This window comes from Thermobia domestica, chromosome 6 (genome assembly GCF_964235325.1).
Source record: "Thermobia domestica chromosome 6, izTheDome1.hap1.1, whole genome shotgun sequence".
Taxonomy (NCBI): Eukaryota; Metazoa; Arthropoda; class Insecta; order Zygentoma; family Lepismatidae; genus Thermobia; species Thermobia domestica.
In genome coordinates this window covers 267,810,566-267,830,406 of record NC_137459.1, presented here as the reverse complement: position 1 = coordinate 267,830,406, position 19,841 = coordinate 267,810,566, and the positions used below count along the sequence as shown (strand labels likewise).

Sequence of the window (19,841 nt, the reverse complement as noted above, 5' to 3'; positions counted from 1 at the left end):
ACACAAGAATCGAGACAAGACGAGAAATGTCTCAAGTCATGTGGTGCACCAAAGTATTAGATCTCAAACACTGTTTTAGTGTTATATGATTCATAGTAAAAATAGTATAAATTAATAATGTGATTGTACGAGCACAATGAATAATATTTATCAATATTTAAAAATATGTAGGTCATTACACAATTTGTTTCAATAATAAATATGACTTTAAATGTTGTTATATCACACCTTTTTTGGGCAACTAGTTAGTTACAGTAAAGGATTCTTATAACTTCTATATGAAATTAAGAAGGTAAGATCCATACATATCGTATGTTCATTTACAAAACGAAGCGAGAAATATTTCGAGACGAGACGAAATTTCTGGCCATGCGCAGCATAATCGCCAGCCGTCTCACCTTTGGCGCGAGCAGCCCCGGATTCGATTCCTTGTAGGGACACTCAGTTGAAAAATTGCAACACGTTTTAGATCAGCCATCCGAAATGGTTTTCATCATTCACGTCAAGCAAATGACGGAATGGAACCTAACATAATGGTACTAGACCGCTTCCTTTCTTTCCCATTCCTTTGTTCCTTCTTAGATCCTCGAGGGACGCCATCTCTCGTATGTGACTGTCTAATATTGTCATAGATGACGAAATCCCAAAAATCTATTTCTTTTAATCCTAACGAGACTAGAATTCGATAAAAAATACGAGACGAGACGATATAACCGTATTTTTGTCTCAATTCGTTTCGTGGGTAACACTAAGTGTATTCGATTCTGTCCCACTGGGAATCGAACGCGGATCCTCGTACACTAAAGGGACGCTCACTGGACTCTAGATTAGCAAGGAGTTCTTGTTACAGTGAAAAACACTCCGTGGTATATAGAGTGTTAATTAGAAAGCCTCTTGGGTAGAGTTAGAAGAGATAACATGATAAGTTGTATCTCAGGAAATTGAACAAAATAATAGCCCTAATTGGATTATTCTGGCACTAGATAAAAAAACAGGACGGGGCTTTTGTTTTTGTTATTATAAGTCTTTGTGTTCCTTAATCCATAAAATTAGACAATTAAATGATATTTTTTTCAGCCTGAAGTTCCTATGCAATATCTTAGATCTTGAGAGACAATGACAAACACAGTAGTGTTTATCGAATGGAAATTCATTTGACGATTATTTAAAACAAAATCCTTTTTTATGACCAGAATTCGAATTGAAAAGCTTACACTCAAAGATGTGTGATTTACAAATAAATCGTTGTGCTCCAATACTTTGCATTATATCATGTTAGATATAATACCTTAATGTTGCAAATTATTAGAGAAGACTTCAGCTACTTTGCTAATGTGTGATACAATCTTTATATGCGGTACTCCAACTCCAGTCAGTTATTATTACTAAATATTCTGCTTTTTGGCAGGTCCTATGACTAATGAGTTTTTTTTTAAATAGGTTTGGGCCTGAAAATGTTTCTTCAACGTTTCTCGATGTTCATCTTCCTCTATTAATTCACAATAGTTTCTTCTATTTTTCAAATCATCGACCAGTTATGTTCTTCCCATTCCTCGCTTTCTTTCCATCTTTCCTTTTATGGCGATATGAAGGAGACAATTTCTTCGCAAGATGTGCCCAATTCAATTGGCCTTCCTACGAAGGATGGTGGCTAGAAGCGTAATCTTCTCTTCTATCCGTTTTAAAACGTCTTCGTTTGTTGCTCTCTCTGTCCATTTTATCTTCTCCATATTCCCCCAACACCACATTCCGAAAGTCTCTAAATATTTCTTCTCGAACGTCCGTCATATCTAAGTCTCTAAACCATACAGTCCAATATTCCATATATAGCACTTGCCAAACTTCTTCCTTACAAGGGACATCACCCAATTGTCCGACTCCGATTTCAATGATTTTTTTTTTTTTTTGGCTGATAGAGGACATGTATTCATTACTTGTGATGATAGAAAATTTTTGCCATGGTGCATGTTTTCTATTTTTCTATAATTTTTATGAGTTGTGATGTGGTTAATACAGATTACTTCAGAAGTCCCTTACTACCCTTTGTAAACTGAACGTTAATGAAAGAACAATCATGTAGATACATACAAGGTTTGGGGGAAGTCGTATGGTACGTATGACCTTGACGGCAGCCATCTTAAAATCCGCCATTTTGAATTAAGGTCAAGTTTTCTAAATGGGAATAGGGTAATATGATATATAATTTCGGGCTAGAATTGAATCAGAAGGACAATGGTGAAGTTAGTTTTAAGATACGCCCATTTGGGGAAAAGTTACAGGCATATTAATTATTATTTATACTTGCTATGTGCGTAAGTCTCTTACCTCCGCTTCTAACCGGCGCATTAATGATAATAAGTGGATAAAAGCTTCGGTAAAACATATTACGCCTAGGGGGAAGTGATACGGTAAGGGTATCCTTGACGGCAGCTATCTTGAAATCCGCCATTTTGAATTAAAGTGAAGTTTGAAAAATGAAAAACATAGTATGTGGCATCTCATTTTAATATCAAATTTTCCCCAAAAGTCAATGGTATGCTTGTTTTTGTTCTATAATTAACCAGTATGAATGTAATACTGCTTCTAATGTGCACCAAACGTCCATTATTCAATCTTTCAAATTGGCAACATTCCTAAATTTCACAGCATGTTTTAAGATTCCAACTGGCACTTTGTAATTGTTGCCATGGCTCATATTCTCTAAATTTATTTATTTATTTATATAAGTTGCGATTTTTCAGTTCGTGAATAGTTTTGGGATAAGCATCCAGCAATCTTTCTAAATTTTGAAGACTTGCAGTGTAATTATCTATTTTAACCCAAAGTACATGAGAAACATATGGACCTATGTGACGTAAAGAAATACAAATGAAATTATAACAAATTGGTGTTATACGAATAAAAAATTATCATGAAATGTAGCCTACATGTTGCGCAAACGATAAATAATATTTTCTTAAATAAATACAATTTTAAAGGAACAGCAGCAATGATTGAAAATATCAAATAGACATAATATGACTGTTCCCAACACGCTGTTTGTACAATCCGCGGCAAAAAAAAAAAAAAAAAAAAAAAACCTGCAACATGAGCATATAAGTTTATTGTGAAATGACGAAGTCTTTTGCTCCAAATAAGTGTGCACGGGAGAAGGCCAAAGTTTATCCTGGCATGATTCGTTCCACTTAGACGTTATGTTCATTCCCTGTGCTGTTAGGCGTAGTTTCACAATAAACTTACATTCTCATGTTGCTGGTTTTTTGCCGCTGTTTGTACCATGAACAAAATATGAAAACCTGTAACTTGTTTATAAAGAGGTGTAACTTAATCGATTTCCTGATCAATACTGATTATAAATCTTACAAACATGAACCATCGACAACAATCGCTAGAAAACGAATGACTTTTTGTCTGACTAGCTAAAATATTCTCATAGAAAATAAATAAATAAATAAATAAATATAACACAAAACAAGTTACCATTGATTTACACAACAATCGTATTTCGTTTTCTTTTTTGAAGCGAATTTTCATATGATTTCTCGTCTCGTCTACTATCCATTACAAGCTACGTCTTCGGTATTACCTGAATGCACAGTTGGAGTTGTTTCGTTGTGCGATGATTCATGTCAGTAAACGAGTTTTTGAAGGACAGTTACAGGAAATAAATAATTACATTGCCTCGGAAATTAATAATCACATGGCAAGTCTTCAAAGTTCAGAAAAATTGCAGGGTGCTTATTCCAACACTATACATGAACTGACAGATCGCAGCTCTTAACAAAATGTAATAAATTTAGGAAACATGAGCCATGGCAACAATTGCAAAGTACCAGTTGGAATCTTAAAATATGCGGTGAAAATTAGGAGTGTTGCCAATTTGAAAGATTCAATAATGGACGTTTGGTGCACATTAGAAGAATCCTAAATTTATACTGGTTAACTATAGAACAAAAATAAGCATACCATTGGCTTTTGGGGAAAATTTATTATTAAAATGAGGTGTCACATGCTATGGTTTTCATTTTTCAAAACTTCATTTTAATTCAAAATTGCGGATTGCAATATGGCTGCCGTCAAGGATACCCTCACCGTATCACCTTCCCCTAGGCATAATATGTATTACTAAAGTTTTTATCCATTTATTATCATTAATACGCGGGTTAGAAGCGGAGGTAAGGGACTTACGCACATAGTAAGTATAAACAATTAATATGCCTCTAACTTTTCCCCAAATGGGCGTATCTTAAAACTAGCTTCACCATTGTCTTCCTAATTAAATTTTAGCAGGAAGTTATGTATCATATTACCCTATTCCCATTTAAAAAAAAAACTTGACCTTAGTTCAAAATGGCGGATTTCAAGATGGCTGCGATCAAGGTTATACCTACCATACGACTTCTCCCTAGCCCTTATACGTATCTACATGATTGTTCTTTCAATAACACGCCGTTTACAAAGAGTAGTAAGGGACTTTCGCAGTACTCTTTATTAACCTCATCACAACCTTTAAAAATTATTTAAAAAATATAGAAAACATGCACCATGGCAAAAATTTCTGTCATCACAAGTAATTAATGCATGTCCTCTATCAGCAAAAAAATATAATTGAAATCGGGGTCGGACAACTAGTGATCGCTAGTTAAGAATGATCTTTTCTTGTTGAATGCTTCTTTGGCTATGGGGATTCTTTACCTGATCTCTTTGATCTCTCTCGTCAAAATACTTCGCAGATACTGGAAATGATCGATCTTTGTAAGTTTTCTTTGTTCCATCCTGATCCGTAAGGGCGTGTTTCCACGGATATTCCCATGGCTCTCGATTTCTCGATGTTGATTTCCATTCCTATAGTTCACATTCCGTGTAGTCAACTATTTTGTCAATCATCTCTTGTAGTCCTTCTCCGGTTCTATCTATAATAAGCGTATCATTAGCATACCTGATATTGTTAATGATTTGTCTTCCAATCTTGAAATCCCCAACTCCCATTAATCCTTCTTTCATTAAACATTCACTGTAAATATTGAATAATAGGGGCGACGTATTAAATCGTTTTCTAAATTCTCTTCCAATCTCCACGCTATTGGTTTCTCCTTCATTCAAACGCAACTTCACTTCTTGTCCTAGGTACAGGTTGCGAATGGGTCGTCGATCTCTGCAGTTGACACCAATTTCTTTAAGTATTTTCATAAGTTTCGTCCAGTTGACCCGGTCGAAAGCTCTTTGCCAGTCAACGGAATTCTAAGGATACTTGATGGTCGGTGATTGCGTGACCTTGATCTTTGATTCCAAACGTGCGTATATATTTTTTTTTAGCTTTCCCTCCTAATTTCTGTGCTTTCTGATACATCAAATCATATCTGCCGCGCCGCTGAAGATCCATTATTTTCTCATAAATATGTTCTATGTACTTTTCTTTGGCTTTGTCCGTCTCTCTTCTCAATTCATTATTCGGCCTTCTGTAGTCTTTGCCATCCGTGCTTTTCGCCCTTCTGCGTCCTTTCATCTTCTTAAGTATTGCTTTACTTAACCGTTCCCGGTAGTGTCTTTTACGTCTTGTATACTATTCCTGAAACGTTGCTTGAGAAGAATGCAATCAATTTGATAGCGTTTCCTGTCTCCTAGACTTTTCCACGTGTATAGTTTTTTTTTTTTTTTCTTAAATCACGTACTCATCACCGCCATATCGTGGTACGTACAGAAGTCGATAAACATTTGGCTCCGTACGTTTCTTCTATATATTCTAAATAGCCCCACCACCTTATTCCCACCTTATTCTCCTACTACGCTGTTGAAGGCTGCCATTACTATGGCGTTGACCTTACCTTTTTCCTCGTGATTCAATATTCACTAACCTCATAGTACAGATTATTACCTCTACCTCATTATCATAGTCAGTTGTTGACATATACAACTGTATTATCACAATATCCACTGGTTTTGCACTTTGTTTTACAAACATCAAGCGGTCACTGCAATATCTCATATTAGTTACTCTTTCTGCTACTTCGTTCTTCATCACTATCGCGACAACAGTATTGGCTTTAACGCCACCCGAACAAAATATTGTGTAATTTCGGGATACTATATGACCTTTTCCTGACCATCTCACTTTACTCCAGCCCACCATGTTTACTTAACAGTTACCCATTTCCACTTTTAAATTTTCAAGTTTTCACTCACGTCGTAAAGTTCGTACGTTGCAGGTTCCTATGCTGAAATGAATGTTATTATTTTCTCCTCTGATGATTCTTTCCGGAGTAGTCCCCTCCCGTAGATCCGAATGGGGATTATTTTACCTAAGTAGTGTTACTTCAGGAAGAACAATCATTCTATTTATTCTCCTCCTTCATCCTTTCTGGGAAAAAGATAATGTGGTAGTATTCTCATCTCCTTTCCACATCTCCATGCCGTTGACCACCTTTTTCATCTGTCTTTTAGGACAGATTCCTCTCATAAGGGACCTCCACTCGCTCATTCTCCCTCCAGAAAGGCTGTTGGCACTTGGTAGAGCCTATCTCCTTATCCCGAGGGTCAGTTGGTCCCCACCCACTTTAGCCGCCTAAGGTGTTGCCCGTTTTCTTCCGCGAGGAGGCGTAGGTCGGGACCTTTCCTTTCGTTTCGGATGAGACACGAAGGCTTTTTTCAAACCTCTCCAGTACTTTTAGAAAGCGGTCAGTTTATATGAGTAATAATAGCAAGAGGTCTTTTTGAGTTTATATATTGGGTCTAACATGTACTAAGGCCTCAAATTGGCTAAAAAGAGGTGTTCCTTTGAAATTAAATATTTCTTTACAACGTCTTGGATATATGAGACGTACTCTGCAACACATGTGCTCCCATTGGGAGTCACATCTGGTATAAAGTGCGGAATGAAACGTATGGTAACCTCTTGGATATCCAGGAGTCACATTTATGTAAAATTGATTTGACAACATAAATAAATTATAAATAAATGGCAGTGGAATAAAACGAGAAAATGAAGTAACCGTCAAATATACACACACTACTTTTTCACTACCTAGTATCGGATGGAATCCCCGTGTTTTCTGAACAGAAACAATAGTTTGTAAACGAGTAACAAGAGTATCCCACTAAAGTTCCTAGCCATATTAAAATACGAGTGAGATCAATATGTTTAACACTTTTCTTTCAAATTTACGGTTAAACTTCTCGCAAACTCTTTTATGACTTGATCGTTGCTGCATGCATTGGTTAACTTAAAATATTGTAATTTCACTGTTTTTTAGTGTTTTCGAACACAACAAAAATATACATCAAGATACACTCTGAAGAATATACTGTATTGCAATAGTATTTGTTAATTATTAGAATGAAGAATTAGATTTCTAGACCTTCGGCATCTATGGCCATGTTAGTCCGTCACGTATCACGGATGACATCCCTCTGCGATTACACTATCCGAAGAAAGGAATTTAAGGAATTGGCGTGGGTCTGTATGTTAGATACCATCCTGGTGTGAATGAGGAAGACCCAGGAAAATGTCACTCAGGATAGCTGCCCTGAAAAAGATTCTACACTTTTTGACCAAGTGTCACCACAGGAAATCGAACCCGGGACCGTTTTCAATAGTATTCGTGTTATTTTGAATGTAAGACTATTCGGATATATTCGTACTTGAAGGGCACTGCGAATTTTAAGCCATATGGCAGATCTTAACAAGAGTAAACTCATTTGATGTATTGTTAAATTGATAGACAATAATGTTAGACAATTGATCACTCTTGTAGTATTGGTTAGTGTTCAAAATTATATATATATATATATATATATATATATATATATATATATATATATATATATATATATATATATATATATATATATATATAATATTGTATTTAAATGCTTGGTTTTTAAGTATTTAAGTAGATCTAATTGAAAATAATGATTAAATAAACACAAATCAATTCCAAGTTTGGAATTTTTTAGTTATTTTTTCTAGCCGCTCTTTTACTTTCTTCAATTAAACATTAATGCAAGTTTATAGTTGTATATTACTTTTCAAACGGTGTGCTAATGATAAATATATTTTTCTTCCTGTAGGTGGTACAAAGAAGGTTCACCTCAACTAACACCCATATCCGAAGACGAAAGAAGATACTCCTTGGGACAACTGTTAGTTATACAAAGGGCAAGAGTGAGCGACTCCGGTCGATACTACTGTTCAACAAATAACTCGGCTGGTAATGAAAGACTGGAAGTCAGTTTACTTGTGACATCACCACTTGCAGTTCATGTTACGCCTGCTCATCAGACTGTCGATCTAGGAAAAACAGCAGAGTTCACGTGTGGAACCAGTGGGCATCCTATTGCCTCCATTATTTGGGTGAAAGATGGACAACTTGTGAGTGACGGACTTCGATCAAGGCTTGTTACAAAGGACCGTTTGCAAGTAACTTCAGTGCAACGAGAGGATCAAGGAATGTATCAATGCTTTGTAAAAAATGAAAATGATATGGCTCAAGGAAGTGCGGAACTCAAACTTGGAGGTGAGTTTTACTTTCTTAATTATTAACTTTGCCTCTACTAACGTATACCGTACAGTTTTGTTTTGATGGTACAACTATTATGAATTTCAAGAATTGATTCGTGTCTCGGATTTTAAGCTTTTTAGTAGGACCGCCGGTGTCTCAGTGATAAAGAGTTCGCCTATGGCTCACGGAGTCATTGGTTCGATCCCAGCTCACTCTAAGTGAACTTTGTGATGGACAAACGCCGTGTTCGTAGATTTTGTTGGTTTTCTCACGTTTTCTATCACTTCATTTCATTCACTTTCATCATCACCGTCTCATTTAGCCGACACGGCATAATCGAGGGACGTAAAACTCAAAGATGTCATTTGTTTTGTTTTAATTTCTTAGTAACTCATATACAGTAAACATAACATACCGTGCATTTTAATGCATGCCTTACCCAATCTACGCAAAACCTCTAGAAAGTTCGTAGATTAAAGCTTATGACACTTTTTGGAACTGATATATGAAACATGACCTACTATTACTATTTCTATGACCTACTATACCTGAACTTGTTCCCGAAACATGTATCTCGGTAGGAAACTCAACCCAGATTCATACGCACAGTACTGAGAAAACTGTTGCACACACACACACAATAATGAATATTTATTCAAGATAAGCATAACTACTTTTAGTGAGTAAATAAGTCAATGGTATTCTATTGTTACTTAAATACACATAATAATTTACTACTTGCTAAATTCCCGTTCTTTGCACGTCGAGAATAAGTTTATGGGAGATATTTGAATTCTTAGGATACGTATTTCAATGAAAGTATAACGATAAAAATACAAAATGCATTCTATTCATACTTTTGCCATAAATTTTCAAATATCCTACCCTCCTAGAATATACTTGTTAATGAAATAAATATGATTTAAATAAATAGTTTGAGGTAACTACTATGTTATAAAAGTCATTTCAAACGGGTCATCCATTTTCCCGACCCCTAGAGCTATAAATATGACACTATATAAGTAATGTTGACATTTTATTTCTCACCCCTCTTCTCTTCTGATGGTGTTGAACTTGGATTAAATGACATTGGGAGCGTCACTATGAATTTGAGCAAAACCCAAAAACTATCGACTGCGCACTAGTGTGGGTCTTTTCGGATTATTTTGCATGTCATCCTTTCCACCTCCCACAGCATTTTCTTCAGATTAACTCATATGCCTACTAAGTTTGGTTTAATTGTTCCATGCGTTCAAGAGCTATGCTACAATACCCGAGATACACGCAAATATTAAGCCGGTATTAAGAAAACATAAAACAAGAAAATGATAGGAGAAGAAATTTACTGTAATTGACATTCAAGTACATACCTTGTCTATTTTTCAACGTAGTTACCAGGAACCTCCAAACATTTCAGGTAGCGTATTCAAGCTTTCGTATGTTCTCTGTATAAAAATCTGCATCCTGAGAGTATGGTCAATCCAGAACTGATGTCCTGAGCATTTCACTGTCGTTGAAACGCTTTGATACAAGCTACATTTTCAGGCGAACAGAAAAGGGAGAGAGAGAAAGAAAGAGAAAAAAGAAAAGGAAATCGTTTGGAGCAAGGTTGGTGCTGCAAAAGGGATGATTGAATAGTCCCATAGAAATTTTTGAATTGTCTCAACAATAGGAGCAGTTGTTTATGTGGGAGCGTTGTCATGACTCAGAAAAAAGTCCAAAACTTAGCATTTCCCTACACCGATTTTAAGTGGAACGTCTAAGATTTTTCAGTATTACGAATGCGCATCTGCTGTAATTGTTCGTCTTGGTTCCAAGAATTCTACAAGAATCACGCCCTTTTCATCCCAAAACACGGTTGCTATGATTTTGTGAACTGATTATGTTTGTTTGAATTTATTCACTTTAGGGGAAGCAGAATGCCGCCAGCATTCGCTACTGCTTCGACTCCCTAGTGGCGTACGATACCATGTTTCATCCCCCATCAATACTGAGAAAAGAAAACACTTCCATTCTCCCCTCAGATGGTTTTAAATCACATGCAGCTGTTATTATTTGCTCTTTGTGAGCATCTGTCAGACTTTTGGCATCCACTTCGCATACAGTTTGTGATAACCCAGCTTTTCAGTTGCAATTCACTGCACTAGTTTTGCAGACACTTCTTGAAACCTTTCAGGCAGTTCAGTTATTGTGAACTGGCGATTGGATGGCAGTTTATCGTTAATGCGTACCAAATGATCATCTGTCTAGACACTAGGGCTGCCGCTACGCTCATCGTCATGAACATTTGAACACCCGTCCCGAAAATCTCTACACCATTGTCTGACCTTTCCTTCATTCATTACTGTCGGTCTGTAAATGGTATACAATTCCCTTTGGATGTCAGCTGCATTCTGTTCATTTCCTTTCAGAAATCGTATGACAGATCTCACTTCACATTTGGCGAGATTTTGTATTACGGTAGCCATTTCACATTACTGCTACTCGTATGTACGCAGATCCACTTGGACGAATCTATCTCAGTTGCAAGCACAGGATAAGAGGGCATGCTTTTTTCCATGCTCAACTTCATCAGTGTTGCCAACTACGCTTTAAGAAATACCGGCCCTTTTCTGGCATGCACCTCGTACATTCATTCATATGCATTCAAGCAACGCCCTAGGCGTTTCCCTTGATTTTTTTAAAATGCAAACGATATGCCGTTCCTGCCTAAACTTGCGCCTACATGTGATCGGAGTGTTGCCTATCAGTTTAACCATTAAAAAAAAACTAGATTTGACACTCTCTCGGTCATTTCAAACATATCTTTTATTCGTTCTCACTCCATTCTGATGGACTTTTGCGCTATCAGAAGTGTGGCTAACTATGGATTCGATACTAGTATAGGTATTTCATTATTTTTACACATTACCTACCTTCCCACCCTCCTGAAGGCGTTAAAGGTTCTTATCTCCACTGGAAACTGAACATATACTCAGAGCATCGAAACTGTCAAGACTCAACTTATTTACCCCAAGAAGAACACAATTTTCACACTAACATTGATTATTTTTACATATTGCCATCCCCCAGGGGTACTAGTGGTGCTTAAATTTATACATAAATATCATAGTGGTGCCTACAGCTATGGATTCGACACTAATCTCGGACGCTAATTCAACTAATATTGGTCATTTTCGATTATTTTTATATGTCACCCCTCCCACTTTTCCCTAGGTCAGCTAGGGGGCATATTTCCACTATAGGCTTAAGTTGGACTTAAAAGTAATTGGAATTGACAAAAATCAACTTTAGACACAAAAATCTATATATTCGTCACTAATGTCAGTAGTTTTCGATTATTTTTATATGTCACTATTGTCTCATGTATGCTAATGCCAGGAAACTTAAACTAAAATGGCATGGGAACTGTCACTATTCATCTCAGTCACCCAGAAGCTAAAGATTCTATACAATTATCGGTTCTTTCCGATCATTTTTATATGTCACCCTCTCCCACTGCCCTAGGTATGCTGGAGGAATATATCTGGAGCTGAACTTGGATTTGAAGGGCTGTGGAACTGTTGCTAATCAACTTTTACACCCAGAAAACTACTGATTCGTTATTAATATTGGTCGTTTTCGATTATAATTATTTATGTGTCACAATTTCCACAGGTGTGCTAGTACCGGCTGGACTTGGACTTAAACGACATGCGGAGTGTCACTATTCATGTCAGCAACCCCAAAAACTATGGATCCGACACTAATTTTGATTTTTTTTAATGTTTTTTACGTGTCACCGTTTCCTCCTATAGGGATGCTAACAGGGGCAAACTTGGATTTTAACTACATTACAAGTGTCACTATTCAACTCAGAGACCCCGTAAACTGGATTCAATACTAATATCGGTAGTTGTTGATCACTTTTATGTGTCAACCCTCTCACTTCCCCCTAGCTGTGCTAGTGGTCTTACCCTACTGGGGGTGGAATTTGTATTTAAATTTTGATAGGGCATCAGGACTGCCATCCATCAACTTAGATACCCCCAAAACGATTGATTCGACACTGCCATCGGTCGTTTCCGATTATTTTTACGTCACTATCACCCCAGGAGTGCTAATTTAGACTTAAGTGGCATTGAGATTGAAACTATTCATCTAAGAAACTCCAAAATGTATGGATTAAACGCTCGTGTTGGTCGTCTTCGATCACTTTATGTCTCCCCTCCAACTCCCTAATAGGTATGCCAGGGGCCGTACCGATACTGGGGGCTGAATTTTGACCTAAATTCACAGGAACTATCAACATTTAATTTAGGGACACCGTAAACTATAGATCCGACACTAATATCGGTCGTTTTCGATTATTTTTACCCCCAGAGGTGCTAGTGGGGGCTAAATTTAGACTTAAACGTCATGGGGAGTGTCAATATTCATTTCATCTAACCATGGATTCGACACTAATGTCAGTCGTTTTAGATCATCTTTGTATGTCACACTCCTCTTTATATGTATGCTAGGGAGTATCACACCACTACTGGGGACTGAACTTGGATCTAAAGGGCATCGTAACTGTCACCATTCAATTTAGGGACACCCAAAACTATTGATTCGATATTAATATCGATTGTTTTTTTATTATTTTTATATGCATGTCACTATCCCCCCATGTGTGCTAATGTGAGCTGAACTTGGCCTTAAATGGTATGGTGTGTGTCATTGTTCATTTCAGCGACACCAAAGGCTATAGGGCCTACACCCGACGCTAATATTGATAGGTTTCTATTGTGTATATATATATATATATATATATATATATATATATATATATAATCACCTTTCCATTCTCTACGGGTACTGATGGGGACGTAACTTAGACTTAAACGACATCAGAAATGTCACAACTCCCCTCAGCGACCCCGAAAACTATGGATTGAACAATGATATTGGTCATTTTCGATCATTTATATGTGTCATCCGCTGTCCCCTAGGTGTGCTAAGGGTCTCACCTTCATAGTACTATTTTCCAGTTATAGATAAAGATAATTTGTATACTAAATTTGTTTAAAATTACCCCGGTCGTTCCAGTGTTATGCTGGAACTTACACACACACACACACACACACACATATATATATATATATATATATATATATATATATATATATACAGTTTATCTTAATACGCCCTTGTAACTTCTAAACTAATGAACAAAATACGCTACTTTTCATCATGCAAATATCGGCAGGCGGACATTTGTATGCCATCTATGATGCCATAAAGTTAGCAATGTTGTCAATCCAACATAAAGTTGTATTTTTTTTTTAATAACACTACGTCATTGTTATTATATATTTCAAATATGCATATAAAAGAAAAGCATACAATATCACAATTGTAAACTAAGAACGCTACAATATCACAAGCATCCAAATTTTGGTTGTGCCCTACAGCAGTAATAACGCAAATACGACAAACGGAACAATGTGCATCCAAGGTACTTTAGCGTCTAATACTATGTTCATGATATGAAGGATTTTGAGTAATTACGAACAAAGTTAGAAACGATCGAAAATTTTACTATTTTTAAATGCCTTTATTTCGAGAAGCTACTTAAAGTTAGACAAGTATCTTATCCAATTCCATAGATGGTATTCAATAGATACAAAAAGCGTAATGTCGTTTCAGCAACTTCGATGTCTCAAATCGTTCTCTGTATACCTAAAAATTGCTAAAATTAGCATCTCTGCTTAAAATTATGTAACTCCAACAACTTATTGTAATTAAATATACCAATAAATATTGTTCTATTATTATACACTGAGAAAAATCCGTTGTCTGAGCAGCGGTATAATGTACAAATATACGGATTCCACGTGATTACTACAGAAACCAGTACAGAACATTCATTATCTATATGATACATACGCACTGCCCTTTTTCCTGATTGGATGTTATATCATGCGTTGCAGGATGTATGGCATCTAACAGTCTTCAGTATGTTACATACGTATACGTATATTACATACGTCAGCTATGTGTTATAGTATATACGTCTATCTGCATGTGAAATCCTGATCGCCTATATACAGTTATTTCGTTCATAAAAATTACGTTTATTCGGAACACTTATACAGAAAGTACATATAAAATATACATTTCAGTTATACGTTTGACGTACGTTAAGTGCAAAAATTACAGGATTTACACATGTAACCTACGTTTTTACGTACTCCAATTACGCTTTTTTTTCTCAGTGTGAAAGCAAAGTGAACGAAAAATTGTTTTAAAAGATTCTCACAAATACGCCTTTTAAAGCAATATATTCATTTTACCATTTTTTATATGTCCCGAATGGTTTGAGATATCGAATTGCTGTAGATGACATTCTGGTCTGTATTTCTATTGAAAAACGTGTATGTAATTGTACGTGATAATTATCTAAATACCTTTTAAAGATAAATTACTTTGAAAAAAAGTTAAATCCTTACCCTTACGGGATCAAGGGTTTTGGGGTATTTTTTAGACTTTCAGTCAAGCAGCTACTGCGTCGTCACTTTTTACGCTAGGATCATGGTTTATACCTCATTCTCTTCAGAATGGAGCTGGCTTTCAAATGGTACCACTTGCATGCTCATACCTACACCAGGAGAGGGGAAAAATGATGTCAAAGAAAAAACTTGGGAGGGAATTTTTTTCACAATTTGGACCCCTCTGGAATGGACCTTTGTGAACGTAGAGATCTAAAAAAATCTGGTAAATAGTACTTGGTATACTGAATGTGTGTGTCAAATTTCAAATTTCTATCTTGAATACTAAGGGCGGGAGAAATTTTATCAAGAATTCCCACAATGCCCCAAATTACCGCAAAACACCATGATCTCAGGTTAAAAATTTCCTGAGACATCTCTATTTACCCTAGGGCTATAATCCGGCAATCATTCTCTTTAGAATAGAACTGCCTTTCAGGTGGTACCATTCGCATGTCTCCGTCATGTATCGAAGGCGAGAAAATCCCGAATAAGGGAATTTTTTGGTATAAATATCCCTTTTTTCAAGTTTTAGCCGCTCCGGACCCCCTGTTTTAACGCAGAGATCTGAAAAAAAACTGATAAATAATACTATGTAGGCTGAATGTTTATGCAGAATTTCAATCTTCTAGGTGCAAAAGTAAGCCCGCCAAAAAATATATATACCGACAATGTACCATATTCCCGTATACGGAACGATATTTTGTAAAAATTCCCTGACACATCCCTAATTACCCTAAGGTCATGTTTCGCACATCATTCTCTTCAGAATAGAGCTGCCTTTCAGACGGTATGACTCATGTGTCTCCATCATGTATCTAAGGCGGGAAAATCCCGAAGAAAGGGATTTTTTGGTTAAAATACCCATTTTTCACCTTTTTGCCTCTCTGGATCCCCCCTATTTTAACGCAGAAATTGGAAAAAAAAATATGGTAAATAGTACTCGGTAAACTTATTTTTTGTGCAAAATTTCAATCTTCTACGTGCAAAAATAAGCCCGCCAAAAATAATGAACATAGGCTCATAAGAGAAAATATATATTTTAAAATTATGACGTCATCACCTCCTATGTCTGGACATAGGAATGTGTGAGACCATGCGTAACGTGTTCTACAATGCCTCTGGACTTAAAAAAACAAAAAAGAAACGGACGAAAAAGCTCAAATAGGAGAGTTATAACGCAATGTACCATGAAACACCCGTATGGTACAAATTGTACCATAGGATTCCCAAAGGGATATACGTGTATCTGCATGTGAAATCCTGATCACCTATATACAGTACTTTCGCTCATAAAAAAGTACGTTTATTCGGAACACTTATACAGAAAGTACATATAAAATATACATTTCAGTTATACGTTTGACGTACGTTAAGTGCAAAAATGACATTATTTACACATGTAACCTACGTTCTTACGTACTCCAATTACGCATTTTTTCTCAGTGTGAAAGCAAAGTGAACGAAAAATTGTTTTAAAAGATTCTCACAAATACGCCTTTTAAAGCAATATATTCATTTTACCATTTTTTATATGTCCCGAATAGTTTGAGATATCGAATTGCTGTAGATTACATTCTGGTCTGTATTTCTATTGAAAAACGTGTATGTAATTGTACGTGATAATTATCTAAATACCTTTTAAAAATAAATTACTTTGAAAAAAGTTAAATCCTTAATTACCTATACCTTTGTTTCTACTTGTTCGAAATTCAATTTCGAGTTCAAGTTCGAATTTGATATTGAATATTATGATAATTTACGTGTGCATTACTTGGCAGCCTTATGGGTTATTACTGATGCAGAACACTTACTTTTTTATCTTTGTGAAACTGTAGTGTCCTTAATTCGGAACACTGCCGAAATAACAAATGTGGTATTGTATGTTGTTTTTCTTTTCCATGTAGATTTGAAACAAGTTATAACCAGGCATAGTGTCATTTGTAAAAGTTACAACTTTATGTTGAGTTGGCCTTGTGGTATCACAGAGAATGCCAAACCATGTCCCACTTCCAATATTTGCATGTACAAAATTTCACCGTTTTGTATTATTAGTTTAGAAGTTACAAGAGCGTATCAAGATAAATGGTCTACTCTGTACGCACACATACACACATTTATATATATATGTAAGCATGTAAGTGTATATAGTATATGCATATACTAGCTGAAATACCCGTTCCTTACACAGGGAGATTAAATGTATGGATAACAATTACATCCTTTTCCCCCTTTGAATATGCACTTCAATGAAACTGTGGTTATAATAACCCTAAAGATACTCAACTTCTGGTAAAAATTTTGAAACACATTATCCCAATAGAAGACTAATGTTAATATAAGTGATATGATAAAAGCCCCCTTTGAGGCACATACTTATTATGTTCCGAAAGTTATTTCAAACGGATCAACTATATTCCCGACCTCGAACACTATAGATTCGATACTATTATTGGTCATTTTGAATATTTTATTTTTCATTTCTTCTCACCTGCTCATGCCGATGGGGCTGAACGTGTAATTAAACACCATTAAGGTTGTCAGTATTCTAATTAACGTTTTCACAAACTATGAATTCGACAATAATATAGGTCGATGTGGATTATTTCTGTAGGTCATCTCCTTCCGACACCACCTTGGAGGTTGGTTGATAAACTACATGCGTTTCAGAGTTTTTGTTGCAATATGTGTATATGTAAATACACATATTCATCTTATGCAAGGTGGACCATTTATCTTAATACGCTCTTAATACTTTTAAACTAGTAGATAAAAAACGCTGAAATTTAGTTAAATGATCTTTAATAGGCATAGATCATTATGATCTAGATCATAGAAGGCTTGGCTTCAAACTATTCCGAAGATACAAAAAAATCTAATTAAATTTTATGTTTTGCTATTCAACGATCTCAGAAACTATGGATTCAATACTAATATTGGTCGTTCCGATCATTTTTATATATCTCCCCATCCCAGTTGTCCCTAGGTGCGCTTGGGAGCCTTACCTATAAAGTACTTTTTTTTTTAAATTGTAAGTAATGAGTGTATCACGTTTGGTTAAAATTGCTCCAGGTTTTCCAGAGTTATGGTGGAACATACACATAGAAAGATGTATATACATTTTTTCGTATATAGAATACATATAGAAGAAATAGGGGAATATCGAGTCAGCTGTGAAGTGGTCTGTTTTGGAATTTTCGAAACTCGGTTATATGCTATTTATTGTGATGTAAAAGCAATTTGTACGTGGATTTTGTGGGCAATATTTATATTTCTCTCACTCTCATCCTATTACAAATGATATGATCATCATTTACTTTCATTAATTTCGATAACTAGAAAAAAATAACAAACAAACATTTTTTAAAATTTCATTTCACTTGCAATACAGCACTTTGGTAAGAATATATTTATCAGTGGCGTCTCATGATGTAATTTTTCAGCAGTTCACAGCCGTTAGAAAATTATTATTCAAGAATTAATTCAGTATTCTAAATAAGGAAAACTATAAAATAAGTGAAGGTAACCCCATATATATATATTAAAATGCTACAACATCAATGAAAACTCTTTTTGCTAGCTAGCTACGGACTAGCTAGCACCCATTGGGAGGGCTGTACCCTCTACTAGGGAAAGATATTTCATATAATCATGCAGTAGGAAGAATTTTTAGCTAAGCAAAGAGACGTTTATTAACTTCATTTAGTATTAATAAGCATTTCTTTATAATCATATAGTTCGGGAGTCTGGGAATGGATATGCTGTTTAGGAATAATTGAGAAAGGAAATGAGTATGAGGTGCTGTGAATGCTGGGTTTTCTTCTGTGATGAGGTACGTAAGGAGACCCTGTTAGTAACAAGCGGATTTACTGAGCATGGTATTAAGGTGATATATGCGCCGGGATGGTTGACGTGCCGAGCATGCGGATGAGGTCACAGTCGGGATGAATTGAAGGAACAGTATATTTATACAGTGCGAAAAGCAATGAGAGAGGTGTAGGTGCATGGCGGTGGTTTTGTATGTAGGGAGCGTCGTTATAAACTGTTTCGAAGAAGAGAGCATGTTCGCTGTCATAGCGTTTGTTGATATATTTGAGTCGGAGGGATTCGAGGTGGGAGAGAAGGTGCGGAAATGTAATGCGGTCGTATTGTAACCAATTGGAGTTCGAGGTCTCTGTTTGGGTGAACATTTATTTGTAACCACTCCGTGTAATCTGGTCGCTGTTCGTGGTTCGTGGTCCTACCAATAAGTATTCTCCTGAGACTGGAACTTACCTGGACAGGACGAAGGACCTCTCCAAGAAGAGTTACAAACTGTTCCCAAATCGCTCGTCGGTCTCAATGATGAGATGAGCATTAGGCGCCGAGAGGTTCGGGTGTCTCGTCTCGAAAACCTCACGGACGATCAGACGGTCATCCAGACCATAACGCACACAAACATCACTTATACAAACAACGAAAACACACTGGATTAAATAACACTATACTTATTTATTAGAACACTATTATATAAAAAATTACTAAGAGAAATTAACACAACACGACACAGAATATGTGTAATAATTTTCATCAATGAAATCACACTTTGCCTTTTTATGCAATGTAGCCCTTATATATATATATATATATATATATATATATATATATATATATATATATATATATATATATATATATATATATATATGAGATTATAATTCAGATTTCACTGCAAATGCTTCTCTCACACCATTGACGCACTTGGGGGATTAGCACTGGGGAAAAGTTATCTGGATCGTCCCACGATGAATCCAGCTGCTGCGCCGAGCAATCTTGAAGTGTAAAGATGATC

At 36.0% G+C, this 19,841-nt stretch overlaps 1 protein-coding gene across 1 annotated transcript in view; it reads left to right on the top strand.

Annotated features, from left to right (window-relative positions):
* Nucleotides 1-19,841, top strand: part of LOC145687543 (cell adhesion molecule Dscam2-like) — a 1,184,503-nt gene that overhangs the window by 740,613 nt on the left and 424,049 nt on the right. The window contains exon 6 of the mRNA XM_081761007.1: nt 8,068-8,513. Within this exon, the coding sequence (XP_081617133.1) occupies nt 8,068-8,513 (446 nt within the window). The remainder of the gene's footprint in view (nt 1-8,067; nt 8,514-19,841) is intronic.